Raw genomic sequence first — 12516 nt, forward strand, 5'->3', positions numbered from 1 at the left:
GTACGAGGAGAACAATGGCTAAATGAAGACATTTGCTGGGAACACAATTGATCATATGGCTACCAAGTCTACAATGGAGAGACTTGGTACCATATACCACCCTACAATGGAGGGCAAAGTTGATACAAGAAACTTGCGAGTCCTGACCTTATTTATTTGAATCTGAATGTTTCAATAAAGTTGCTAATTTTTAAAATCAAACTACTGTAATTATCCTTTAAATAATGCTGACGCAATTTGATGATACCGATCCCAAAAAGGGAACGCTACAGATAAGAGTAAAATTCGACATTAATTGTATAGGCTTGAATCTTTTTTAGATTCGGATTTCTCCATTAACAGCTAAACAACTACGACAAATTCAATAACACACAAAAACCACATAATTAACAGAGACGTTAAGATCACACGCTGTGCTGGGTAACTTACTATAGGCTTGAAGTTCTTAGAAAATAATTTAATTATACTGTAAATGGACCATGTGAATTTATTTTTAGTCAGCTAACAACCATTTTGCTTTTTCCCTCATTCTTTTTTGTCTGAAAATCAATACATGTTCTGTAATATTTGTGGGCACTCTGCCTATTGTAGTGCTAAAGTCATGTAATATCATTCTTGAAAAAGTGCACCTAGAGTCTAGATTGTGAACCTTTCCGCAAAACAAGTGCCAGGCTACAAATCTATGCAATAGCAGTTTTTGCTCCATGTAGGAAGAGGTGTGTACGGACAATGCAGTCAATATATATCAGGAGGCATTTAAAAACAGATGTGGAACATTTAAATTAATGTAGAAGTAACTTTGATGTATAAACAACTTCACACTGTAGCAGATGGAGCGCATCTCTTCCCTGGTTTAACTAGGAAAGACTCAGTTATTGCAAATCTCTGGCCACCTTCAAAGTGACATCAGGACACATTCATAGCAAAACCGTCCCTAGGTAGGGAATCCCTAAAATGGAAGCTTTGAGCAGAATGTTCTGGCCAGAATGGAATCTCTTAAAACCGGTCAATATAATGATCCCATAAATCCACCACAGACAGAAGGGATAGAGACCAAACATAGTCTACATAGTTAGAATCTGTCAAAGTAGGCAACTGTTGCAAGGAGGTCCAATTATATACAGCTAGGACTGGTGTACTGCCGGACTTTCAAATTCAAGGAAATGCCACTGTGTGAGCAGGAGACTGGTAATCTGGAGGGCAGTTGGACGGAAAATCCTTCAAATCATGAATCCAAAATTCACATTCTTTTAGATTTTTTAAACAGATTTATTATACTTTCAGAACATATTGTACAAGAGTGCTCTGTGACATGGTTAGTGAAACAGACTGCACAGCATTTCAAACAGACCAGAGCAACCTGAAATACAAAGGATGTGTCATTACTATCCTAGCAAATAGTCAAGATAGGCTTTTACAAAGTATTTGTTTTACTCATGAAATAATCAGTTTGCATGGGGAGCCATGAACAGCAGGAGATTGGGGAGTTGTGGACGAGGGGCTAGGGAAGGGAGGATGGGAAGGAGTGGTTGAATGAGGCGTGGCGAGGCTGACTGACCAAGAAAGGGCTGAAAGGTTGTAGGCAATTCCTTGCATGTGATCTTGTACACACATTATTCAATAGTCAAGTCTGGTAATTCAGCGGCTGAACGGAGGGATAAAAAGTTTCAAAATGGTTAAAAAAAATAGGGTACACGAATCTGTTATGTGCGTGCCGTTTGTTGCTTTTAAAGTCAAAATGTTCAAAAACAACTTGAAAAAAAGCAGTCCAGTGCTGACAGACGTGTTGAAGTGATGTTTTACAGCGATGTCTGAAATAAAAAATGTTCTGCAATATTCTTGTGTGCGCTTTGTCTTGCTCCAGGAGATGAGATGGATGAGGAGGCAAAGGTAGTGCCAGCCAGAGTCCAGGGTGTTAAGCCTGGGATTTGTAAACCAAATCTTAAATGGACTCAATTTGCTTACGGACTTTTTCCAGCGCCCTCCCGTCCAGAGTCCGCTGACGGTAGACCACAACCAGCGCAAAGGCAGCCGAGGCCCCCATCATTCCACCAACAAACTTCCAGAAAATAGTCTTCTCCATCTCAACCGAACGGCAGCTAGATGTAAAAGGGGAGTAAACAAGAGCAGAGTTTGAAGAAAGAAGATATCATTTCAAAAACAAAACACAGGAGCAGTGACCGACTATGGCTTGAGGTTCAATTCACTGCAGCCACCTTTGGCATAAGCCCTGATCTGTTCACAGGCAATACACATCTAACCTGTGTTCAGATGCATCACAAGATCATATGCTTACCCAAACCATTGCCCCTTTGAGACACAAATAAATAAAGTCACATTGCAGTGATCAAAATTGGAGTTATGTAGCTACTTCTTGTAGAATAGAAGATCCTGACAAGTATGAAACTATTGGCTTCTGGGGGAAATTCATTCCCGGCCCTCCTGGTGCCATCAAAACATATCTAATGTACATAACATTTGGACAAGTGAATAAAGATGCATTATCAATCATCTTGAAGACAGTTACCTTATAATGGTCATGAGTAAATGGGCAAAGTGTAATAGATTGCATCATATGTGTATGGTAGATTTGTGGCACACTATGTACTAGGTCCTGCTTACTAGGAGATGCTGAATACCTAGGATCTGCGTTTAGCCCCTGCTAATAAAATATTTGTTTCAAACCACGATATTGTAGCTTTGGAGGGATGAGGGTTCTAGAAAAAAGGGAGGTTTCTGATCCTTCCTTCCAACCTGTACATTTCACAAGCATCAGGGAACCATCATGTGAAGTGTTGCTGCATTGTCCGTCATGTTATTGAATCCTCAGTGTCAAGGCACGTTTGGTACAACCTTCCGGCAAGGGATGTAAACCACCAACCCTTGGGTGGAGGGGGTAAAACCCAGCCAAAAAAGGACGCCAACCTCTTAAAGGTAGCATGACAGAGCAACCAGGTTTAACTCTCTGGAAGGGGTACTTGGCTGAATCAAAGTTACAATTAGTCCACACACTCACCCATAGAAAAGAAAACACATCACAAAGATAGACTTAAAAATATATACATTTATTGTGTTACACACATATAGATCTATACTGGTTCCAAGTGTACAGTATTTAAAAGCTTGCTATACCTTATAGGCCCATGCCCTATACCTGGTAGTTAGCACACAACAGATATAAACAAGGGTGGGAAGAAAAGTGAATCAGACATTTTACCACACAGGGAATAGCCATAAATGCCCCCAATACCAATACGCCACATTGATTCTGGCCCTCTAGGGCATAGTATTTGAATAATACAAATGCACACATCACAATTATTAATAGTTCTAGAGGGTGGAAATAATTCTTACATACAGCCAAAGGCCTGCAGGAAATCAGGATACGTTTCAGAAACAATTACCCGTGCATTTCACTGCCAGGAAGAATAGCTACACAGTTACCAACATTTGATACAGTCTAAAACAGTATTCACTTTAACAGGCGAGAAGAGCAGAACATTAAAAATCCTGGATAGGCCACAAACTGGACTATTAGCACCTATAACTCACTGAATCCCTGGTGGGCAGAGGAAAAATAACCAGGGGTAGGTAAGTTCCCCAAAGCCACTTTAGAACAGATCAAGGGTAAGTAGAAAAATCCATAGAAGTCAAAGAGACAATCCACATGTCTGGGTGAAATGAAGGAAACGCTCTTTAACCCACAGGTGCAGATTCAGCAGCAAGCAACCCCAGAGGAGAGCCCAACAAAGAGATTCTGAGGTCGACGGAAGAACCAGAAGCTCCAGTGGACGATGCAGCCCAGCAGGAAAATCCCCCATGTTAGTCAATGGCAAATGCAGTAGAGACTTGCTTCCATGGAATCTCAACATCAGACCAGAGGGACCCCTGACAGGGAGTATCACACATGATTGTCCACCACAGGACCCAGAGGAAGGTATTCAAAAGGAGTAGTTTCAAGGAAAACTACTCCAGCAAGACGAAACAACCCAGGTAAGCACAGGTCTCTTTCGTAGGTGAGTTTTACAGGTACCTGGTGCCCAGGAGCTTAAACCCGGAGCCAAAAAAGACACCCACGATGGAATAGAAGAACAAATTACCTTTCCACAATGTAGCCCCTTGAGCCAATAGTGAAAATATCACTGAAAAGGAAGACTCAAGGAAAATAAAGGAACCCAAGAAAAAAAATTCTGGCGGCTCCTGGACAGAGGAAGGGTGGCCCAGCCACAGAAAACAGTCCTTCGTTGAGGAGGTTGAGGCAACCCACACTGCCCCAAGGCGCAGATTAGGCCGCTAGTGGTGTGCCACTCGCCTGCCTGGCAATGGCAGCATCCCACAGCAAGGTGGAAGACCCTGGCAGAAAACAGGAAGCTGCTGTAAATAGCCTGGAAAACTGTCACAAGAAAGAAGGCTCGACTCAACAACCATGTCAGCAGGAGGACGCAGGAAGCCCACACTGGACATCAACCAGCAGAAACCCCCCAACTGGGATATGCCCAATCCACTACATCCAGCCAGTAAGACCAGAAGGGGGTTTCATAGGGCGGCATCGGCGGAAAACTCGTGAAGTAGGTAAGCTGACCTCGTTCTTCCAAATTGCAGGACCAAAGAGAAAGAGATAGCAAAGGTAGGGCAAAGAAACAAATCCCACTGCAAAACAGGGACTGCCAAAAACCAGCCTACCAATCATTAGAGGAGGCTAGAGAGGAAGAGGCCAGGTGGCCAACCATATTGGTTGACCATCAAGACTGCCACTCAGCCCAGACCACCCCCTGCAGGGAGAGATAGGGAGTGGAGTGACCAAGGACATACTCTGGTCTAAACCAGTTGGCACCAATATGGAGAATGGTCTGTTGTCAGAACAGCCATTTTAGGCCTACCTTGTGGTTGCCCTGAATAAAGGAATTGCTCAAATTCAAAATGGCAGAAAGCAGGACTTAAAAAGCATTGGTACTGCAGTACATTACCAAAAAGGTACTTTGGGCTATCAACGTGGTAAAATAGCTTGAACATAAAGTATAGCATGCCAACAGCTTACTCCCTTAAACCAATGTAGGGTGGCAGAGTTATCTTAGGGCAACAATGGGGTGACTGCTCAGTGCCCCTGGCACTTGCAGCCTTATGGGCAACCCAGGACCATATACCATAACTAAAGGTAAAAGGGTTGCAGTGCTAGGGGGATCAGGAGAAGTCCCTATGGTCACCAAAAATAGTTTTCTGATCCAAAAAGAGAAATGGGGAAAAGTCATATAGTTGAGGGGCCCTTAAAAGGGCCGACAGAATGCCCAAAATAGGAATTCTGCCTTAAGAATAAACAATTTCATTGTAGTTCAATGTAGTTTTTCTCCCAATTGTTGTGCATGTAAATGCCCCTCACATGAAGGAAAACATCAAGTGGGCACATCAAAGATATAAGCTGAAATCTCCAATCAACCACCACTTTTTACCTCTAAAGCCTATCAAGTTATGAAATCATGACTACACAATTTATAATACGGAGTGATTTTGCAATCAATAGTACAAGAGACCTTATAATATTTAAAATGTAATTTCTGAAAGCAGACTCTTTCTTGAACATCCACTGACTTGCAGCGTCAACTGAAGAAACCCCCTTTTTCCTCAGTTTCAGCTGCAGTGGCTGCCCCCAACCACTTCCATCCTCACTGAATAACTGCATTAGAATAATGTATTATCAAAGCCAATAGGTTTGGTCTTCATAAAGCTAACTCCCTTGGTTGTGTAAGCATCCACCCATTTACTCAGCAGATAGACCAGGGAAGCGACAAAGATAAGGAAGCCTACCACTTTGCCAAACACCAACATCAACTTTCCAAGTACATGAACCACTAACAATGATCGCCATCAAATGCCCTGGTGTACCATCAAGTGCCCAGAAGCTTTTCCCATTGCATGATTTGCCAGCAACTGTCTAGCTGCTTCCCCAACATCACAGGATTGCCATGAATTGCCCAGGTGACAAGTGCCCAGAGGCTTGCCCTGGAGTTCCAAGATACATGTCCCATTATCACCAACTGGCCAGGCAATTGCCCCACGGTTGCCATTAAGTGCCTAAAGGAATGTCCAATGTCCAAGAATTGCCCATGGGCTGCACAGCTATTTGCCATGGATTGCCATCAATTTCCCAGTTTCTTGTGCCAATGCCAATAATCAACACACACCCACATACTTATTGCCAACCATTGCCATTAAAACCCAGGATCTTGCCCAGTAGCTAATGGTTGGCATGAAATACAAATGATCAACATTAAATGCCTGGAAGCGTGCCTACTTGCCAAGGGAATCTTTTACAGGAGCCGAGAAACCCCATCACCAAGTACCACGGTCAACCCTCCAACATTGCATAGGATTGCCATGATGCCCAGGTACCAGCCTAATTGCCTAGGATGTCTATTACATTAACATAGGATCTCCAATTGCCAAGAATTACCATTACATTCTCAGGCAGCTCCCCATTACCATTGACGGCTTAGCAGATCAATCGTGTGCCAAGGATTGACATGAAAAACCGACATGCCCGCCTCATTGCACAGGACAGCCACCAACTCCCCAGGTACATGCTCCACCACTAAGGGCTATCATTATTTGCCTAGGCATACCTCCCAGTGCTGCCTGCTCTATGCAACACTCTCTTGCTTGTGATCTATAAAACACATATCAAATATGCCTCCTCCGCTATTCCCCTCCACACCCACTTGACAGAATAAAAGTAGAAAAATAGTATATATGCACTAGCTTACTTGCACCCTGGGGTCCACACCAACAGGTATGCTTTTAAATGGACGTTTTGAGTTAGGCCCTCATTTATGAGAGTACCATTCAGAAATCAAAGCTAACAAGGTTTGCAAGCTCATCTACTCTAACAACGGCCGTACACATCACCGAAATATCTACAGATGCACACACGCTCTGAACAGTAGGCATCACTTTTGGATAAAATGGGTGTACATAAAGGCCAAAACAAAATGTCAGGTCCAGTTTGCCTGTTGATATAAAATATCCTATTGTCAGAATCTTCGGTGGAAAGATAATATGTAATGGGATTATCAATTTTCAAAATATTGTCCAGAAGCTATGTAGTACCGTATCTCATGGTTAGAGCGCAGGTTTAGAGACACACAATAGACAGATAGCCCAAAAGGTCAGGTTCGCATTTGATGTATTTATCACCAATTGAGCACTGGTCCATTTTTGACTGAGTGTTTTTGCTTGTTTGGTAAATGAGACCGAATGCGTTTTTACACATTTGTAGAATATTTTAACTGGTTTTATTATATTGTCTATTTAGATGAATATTGGTTCTACATTATTCCAAAGAACTTTGAGTCTACAGTTTGGTTGACTCGATTTGGTCGACATAATTTTGACTTGTTTTTGTTATGGAGGGGATCCTCACTATGATTCTGCTCCCATTGCCCCCCCCCCCACACACACACACACACACCAGAATGAAGCTGTATATAAGAAAATAGTGAAGGGATGAGTCACTAGTTCCAATTCACACCCGAACACACAATGTAAGAATCTAACACAACAGGTGAATACTTAGCTTATGTAAAGCCTTAAAAGAGGTAAGAAAAGGATTAAAATAAATAGAAAATGTACCACAAAGGCCAACAGACAGCAAATAAATTCAGAAATACAGTACTGGGTCTGAATAGAGACAGCAACACTGTAAGCACAAGATGATACTGCAACACCACGTATCCCTTTAGCACACAGTAAACTGCGGTGCCTTGCTCTAGTAAACTCTATCATAAACGATTGATCCATCCCAGAGGGTCTAAACTCTACGTGAATAGGCCGAATTTTAAATGCAACAATTGCCACATATTTTCTTCACCAACACTTTACTGCTAAATGCCGGGGAAAGGACAACACCGCCCCCCTGTCCCCTTTCCCTATACCTAAGCCCAACCAATGAAATACCTGTTTGCAGTACAAAACCTGTTAAAAACAAATGCAGTAAATAAAAATGTCATGAGCTGTCATAACACCAAAACACATAAACCCTTAATAAAATGACTACATTTGCTATAAAAACTCCTGGGCTCTAGGGGGACCAAAGAAAAACGTCATTGGTCAGATAAGTACTAAACGTAAACAATCCACTTACACATTGTTTCACTAGTACACCGAATGCATGTTGTGAAAGGACATATTAGAGAAGAAGTAAAACTCATCCTCACCAACACCTGTATCGTACAAAGTAACTTATAAATCTTACACAACTCTTTATATAAGTATACATTGGTCAGGTGGGGGGTACATAACATAACAGGCGTATTTGTAAAGCGCACGTTCCCCCCAAAGGGGCATCCTGGCGCTAATAACAGATGTTTATTGTTACCCAACTTAATGGTACTCATTTTATCGGCCTTGGAAGGATGAAGGGGTGAGTGGACCTTCCGGGATTTGAACCTGTGACCATGAGGTCAAACACAGGTCCCTGTAGTGGATGCATTAGTCCACTCAGCCACAGACCCGGCTGGGTATACAAAATATGATCCAAATCAATATCGAGCTTATGTCAATTGTACATGAGTATCCCCATCTTGTCAACCTATGTTTGGACCGTAGGTAGTGGACAGTGCAGGGTTCGAAATTGCTGGGAGCTGAGAGTTAGCTTCTGCTTCTAGCCTAAGAGAGCCTGGTAAGCTGACACCAACAGCGACCAGGATCTACCTCTGGCTCTCCAGGCCAACTGGCGCCATACTCATCAATTAGGATACATCTAGAATACATTTAAAGAATAATGTATCATACCCAATGAGCAAAAAGTTAGTTAGCAAGACACAAATCAAAACTTTGCATGACATGCCATGCACTAGCTGCTGGTTTCCGATGCCTACTGGAGCACAATAACCAGGAGCTGGATTTAGCTCCTGCTTATCAAATCTTAATTTTGAACCCTGCAGTGCTGGCCAAAATAATACTCCCACTCCTAATTATTGATTGTCAATACTGGCTGGTCAGATGTTTTCATTGAACATATGTGGACCCCCATTAATGGTATGCCTTTGTTTCACAGATGAACCTGTTAGTCAAGAATCTGGTCGACTCAATTTGCTGGAGTCAACAAAATATGTACATACGCACACTCATATGTGTGTATGGAGTGAAACGATGAAGGGAGGTGGGACAGTGGGGGGTTAAGGAGGAGCATAGTAGTTAAGTGGGGATATGGGGCACAGGGAGAGTCCCCACAAAAAAAGAAAAGGGTTGATATTTAGTCAATCAAAATTGAGTCGACTAAACTATAGACACTATGTAACGATGTAGAACTGGCTGAGTTTTTAATCATAAATGTACATATATTTTTGTAGTATTTTATGTGTGGTGTCTTTCACATTGCATGTACACGAGACTAATACTTTGGTACCAGCTGTGAAGGCATCAAGAAGTAGACACAGCCAACTGAATGAGGTTTGGGCTACAAACCTTTATTAAAAGAAAATCAAGGTTGGAAGAAGGCCTAAGTAGCCCTCTGCTAAGGTGGGATGTCACTACCTAACTGAAACTAATGATGGCCTGTGTCAGGAAGTCCAAAGCAAATGTCTGTGTGTGTTCAAACCTATACTTGCCCTCACATCTACATTTTTACAATGTTTAGCGATGTCTGCATCAAATGAGAAGTGCTCAAAATAAAGGATCAGAGCTTCTTCTAGCTCTTCTATGGAAAAGGGGTCTCCCTTCCGCAGGTTTCAAACTGTTCAAGTTCCAAAAAAGGGGTCCCCTTCCCCATGCTGTCAAACCTTTTAATTTTCAAAATAATCCAGTACCTTGAGCTCTACAAGGTACCAAAATATACTGTTTCGTTCCTTACTTTCAGTACACACAGATTTTCTTCCTTTATTCAATCACAACAATCCCAAAGTGGCTTTTCCTTAGGTGGAGGTATTCGGTCTAGGCGCAATTGTCGGACCACACAGTCCACCTATTACAAGTCATGCAACCGACACACCTTATTTGCATCTCTTTCATAGATATCTTGCCACAGTTTCTGCTTCACAGTGAGGTTCAAGTGCCCTTGAAGCTTTGTTCTCACTTGTTTTGCTTTTCAATCAATACCTGGCAACTCTCGCCTACTGCATTTCCATCTTCTGCTCAAATTTCCAGTGCTATGCTGACGACACCAAACTCATTTTCAGGCTTCCCTCGGCTACCTCCTCTTCCGCCCTCATCTCTGACTGCCTAATCGCCATTCAAAATTGGTGTGCTGCAAATGATCTTTGTTTAAACGCTAACAAGACCGAGATCCTCCTCATTGGTACACCCGCTCCATCCTTTCCCCTCTCTCTCTGGCCGGCCTCCCTTGGCCCTCCTCCTGCCCCCACCAGCGAAGCTAAGAACCTCAGGGTTATCTTTGACTTCACACTTTCCTTCTCTACACACATCTCGGATGTCTCCAAAAAGTCCAACTCCATACTGGACCTCCTTAAAGGCACTCTTCCTTTCCTCTCCTTCCCCCACAGAAGCTCCTTGTCTCCCAAGCTCCGATTCTCCCTAGGTTGCACTACTGTAACAGCCTCTTTCTAAATCTACCTGCCTCCACTCTCTGCCCTCTACAACTAATCCAGAACAGAACTGCGAGACTTGTCCTTGGCCTCAAGCCCTGGGATCGTATCTCTCCAGCTCTGAAATCCCTTCATTGGCTCCCTGTGGCTGCAGGATCAAATTTGAAACCCTTTGCATTGTCCACAAGGCTTTCTGGGGTCTGTGTCCTCTTTACCTTCAACTATCCCTCTGTAAATACCTCCCCTCTAGAGCCCTTCGCTCCTCTACCTCCAACTCCCTCAGGGTCAGTGGTTTTTCTAAGAAACAAGTTGGTGGTAGATCTTTGTCTTCTGCGGGGGCTTCCCTCTGGAATTGCCTCCCTGCCACTTTGAAACTTGAGGAGAACCACCTACGGTTCCGGAAGCTCCTCAAGACCTTCCTCTTCACCTCTGCCTTTTCCCCTCTTCTCCCCTGCTGATCTGCTTTCTCGCTCAGCAATGCTGCACCTGGCCTACCTCTGCCTTTGGGCCCAGGTACCTGCTCACCCTGCCATCCTCCTGCACTGCCCACCTTGCACTGGGGCCTGTATCTGTCCCCATACAGGTCCCCCCACTCTGTCTGCACTGATCGGTTACTCCCTATTCTGACTAACCTTGCACTTGGCCCTCACAGGCTGCACTACCACTGTTTTTGACTCACCTTATTTATCCACTTCCTATTTATTTGTCCTCTCTTATGCTCTGCACTTTCCAATTTCTCCCCCTTCCAATGCACTTTCCCCCTTTTCCCATGCACTTGCATGTTCTCAATGTCACTGGGCCTAGTAAGATCGTTGTTTATTTTATTTGTATTTTTTTGTTCTCTCCACTGTTCCCCTCCCTTTGCCTGGTCGCGCTCTGAAACACCTGTGTATGAGCGCGATATAAATAAAATATCATATCATATCATTCACTGGTTTATCAGCTTTCACTTGTAAAACCAACATAGACTTCCCAGTACACTTTCCTGCTAGGATGTTTCAGGCTTCTTGATTATCACATCTAGCGCCCTTTCGCCAGGTTTCTCTTGCATACAGGCTTTGCTACAATTATCTTTCTTTTGCACAATTATTCTTGGCTCTTGGCAATGCTTGCGTATTTAACTCTTGGCAATGTTTGCCCCATTTAACACATTTTTTCTTGGCAATACTTCTTTTCATGGCTTCTCATTAGTTCATTACGTTTTCATATTGGTTTTGCTTATATTAAATTCAGATATTCAAAATTAAATGTATTTTTCTTTAAGCCGCACATCCACTGTGTCCAAGGCCACATTTTCACCCATGTGGACTAAACGGCCTTCTGGCTGTCTGCTTTCCACTTTCTGCGGCTTTCCAGAGGCTTGTCTCCACTCGCGGTCTGCTGGCACTGGTTCACTATGGCATACAGCGTCTTCCACTGCTTCCTCGTCGCTTACGTCGAAGCTCTGGTAGACTGCAGTCAGCGGTCCTGCACCTATGAGCACTCAGGAGTCTCTGCGACATTCCCGGTACCTTTCCTCCGTGCCCCAGTGCTTCCTCAGCTCCACCTCAGACTGCCAACAAGACCCTGTCGATTGCTGCACCAGACCACACTCCCTCTACCTAACAGTGTCTTGGGAAGGAGCCTTCTCGCCACCACAACTTTTGCCCTGGAGCTCTCTTTCGCACAGTCCGTGCCTCCCACTGAGCCTCTTACTGTGCTTATCCTCAGGTCGCTCAGCTGAGCCATTTTTGAAAGTTCCCGGCTCCATGATAATGAGTCCAACAACTAGACCACTCATGTTTCTTCTTCGAGTCCGTCTTCTGTGTTAATGGTGGCCTCCTGTTCTCAGTACCTAAGTGGTGTTTGTGTACATAGGAAACAATAAAGAGAGGTTACATGGTTCTGGCATGTCTCTTCCTCGTCCCAGTACCTAAATGATGTTCACTGGGAAATTATTTTTGGAAATTATAGGGAAGCAACTGGTAATAACCTACAAAGG

At 43.5% G+C, this 12516-nt stretch overlaps 1 protein-coding gene across 1 annotated transcript in view; it reads right to left on the minus strand.

Annotated features, from left to right (window-relative positions):
- Positions 1-1245: 1245 nt before the first annotated feature.
- JTB (jumping translocation breakpoint) overlaps positions 1246-12516 on the minus strand; it is a 184345-nt gene continuing 173074 nt past the window's right edge. Inside the window, exon 6 of the mRNA XM_069651547.1 lies at positions 1246-2099. Within this exon, the coding sequence (XP_069507648.1) occupies positions 1943-2099 (157 nt within the window). The 3' untranslated portion in view covers positions 1246-1942. The remainder of the gene's footprint in view (positions 2100-12516) is intronic.

This window comes from Ambystoma mexicanum, chromosome 1p, assembly GCF_040938575.1.
Source record: "Ambystoma mexicanum isolate Mex_15411 chromosome 1p, UKY_AmexF1_1, whole genome shotgun sequence".
Taxonomy (NCBI): domain Eukaryota; kingdom Metazoa; phylum Chordata; class Amphibia; order Caudata; family Ambystomatidae; genus Ambystoma; species Ambystoma mexicanum.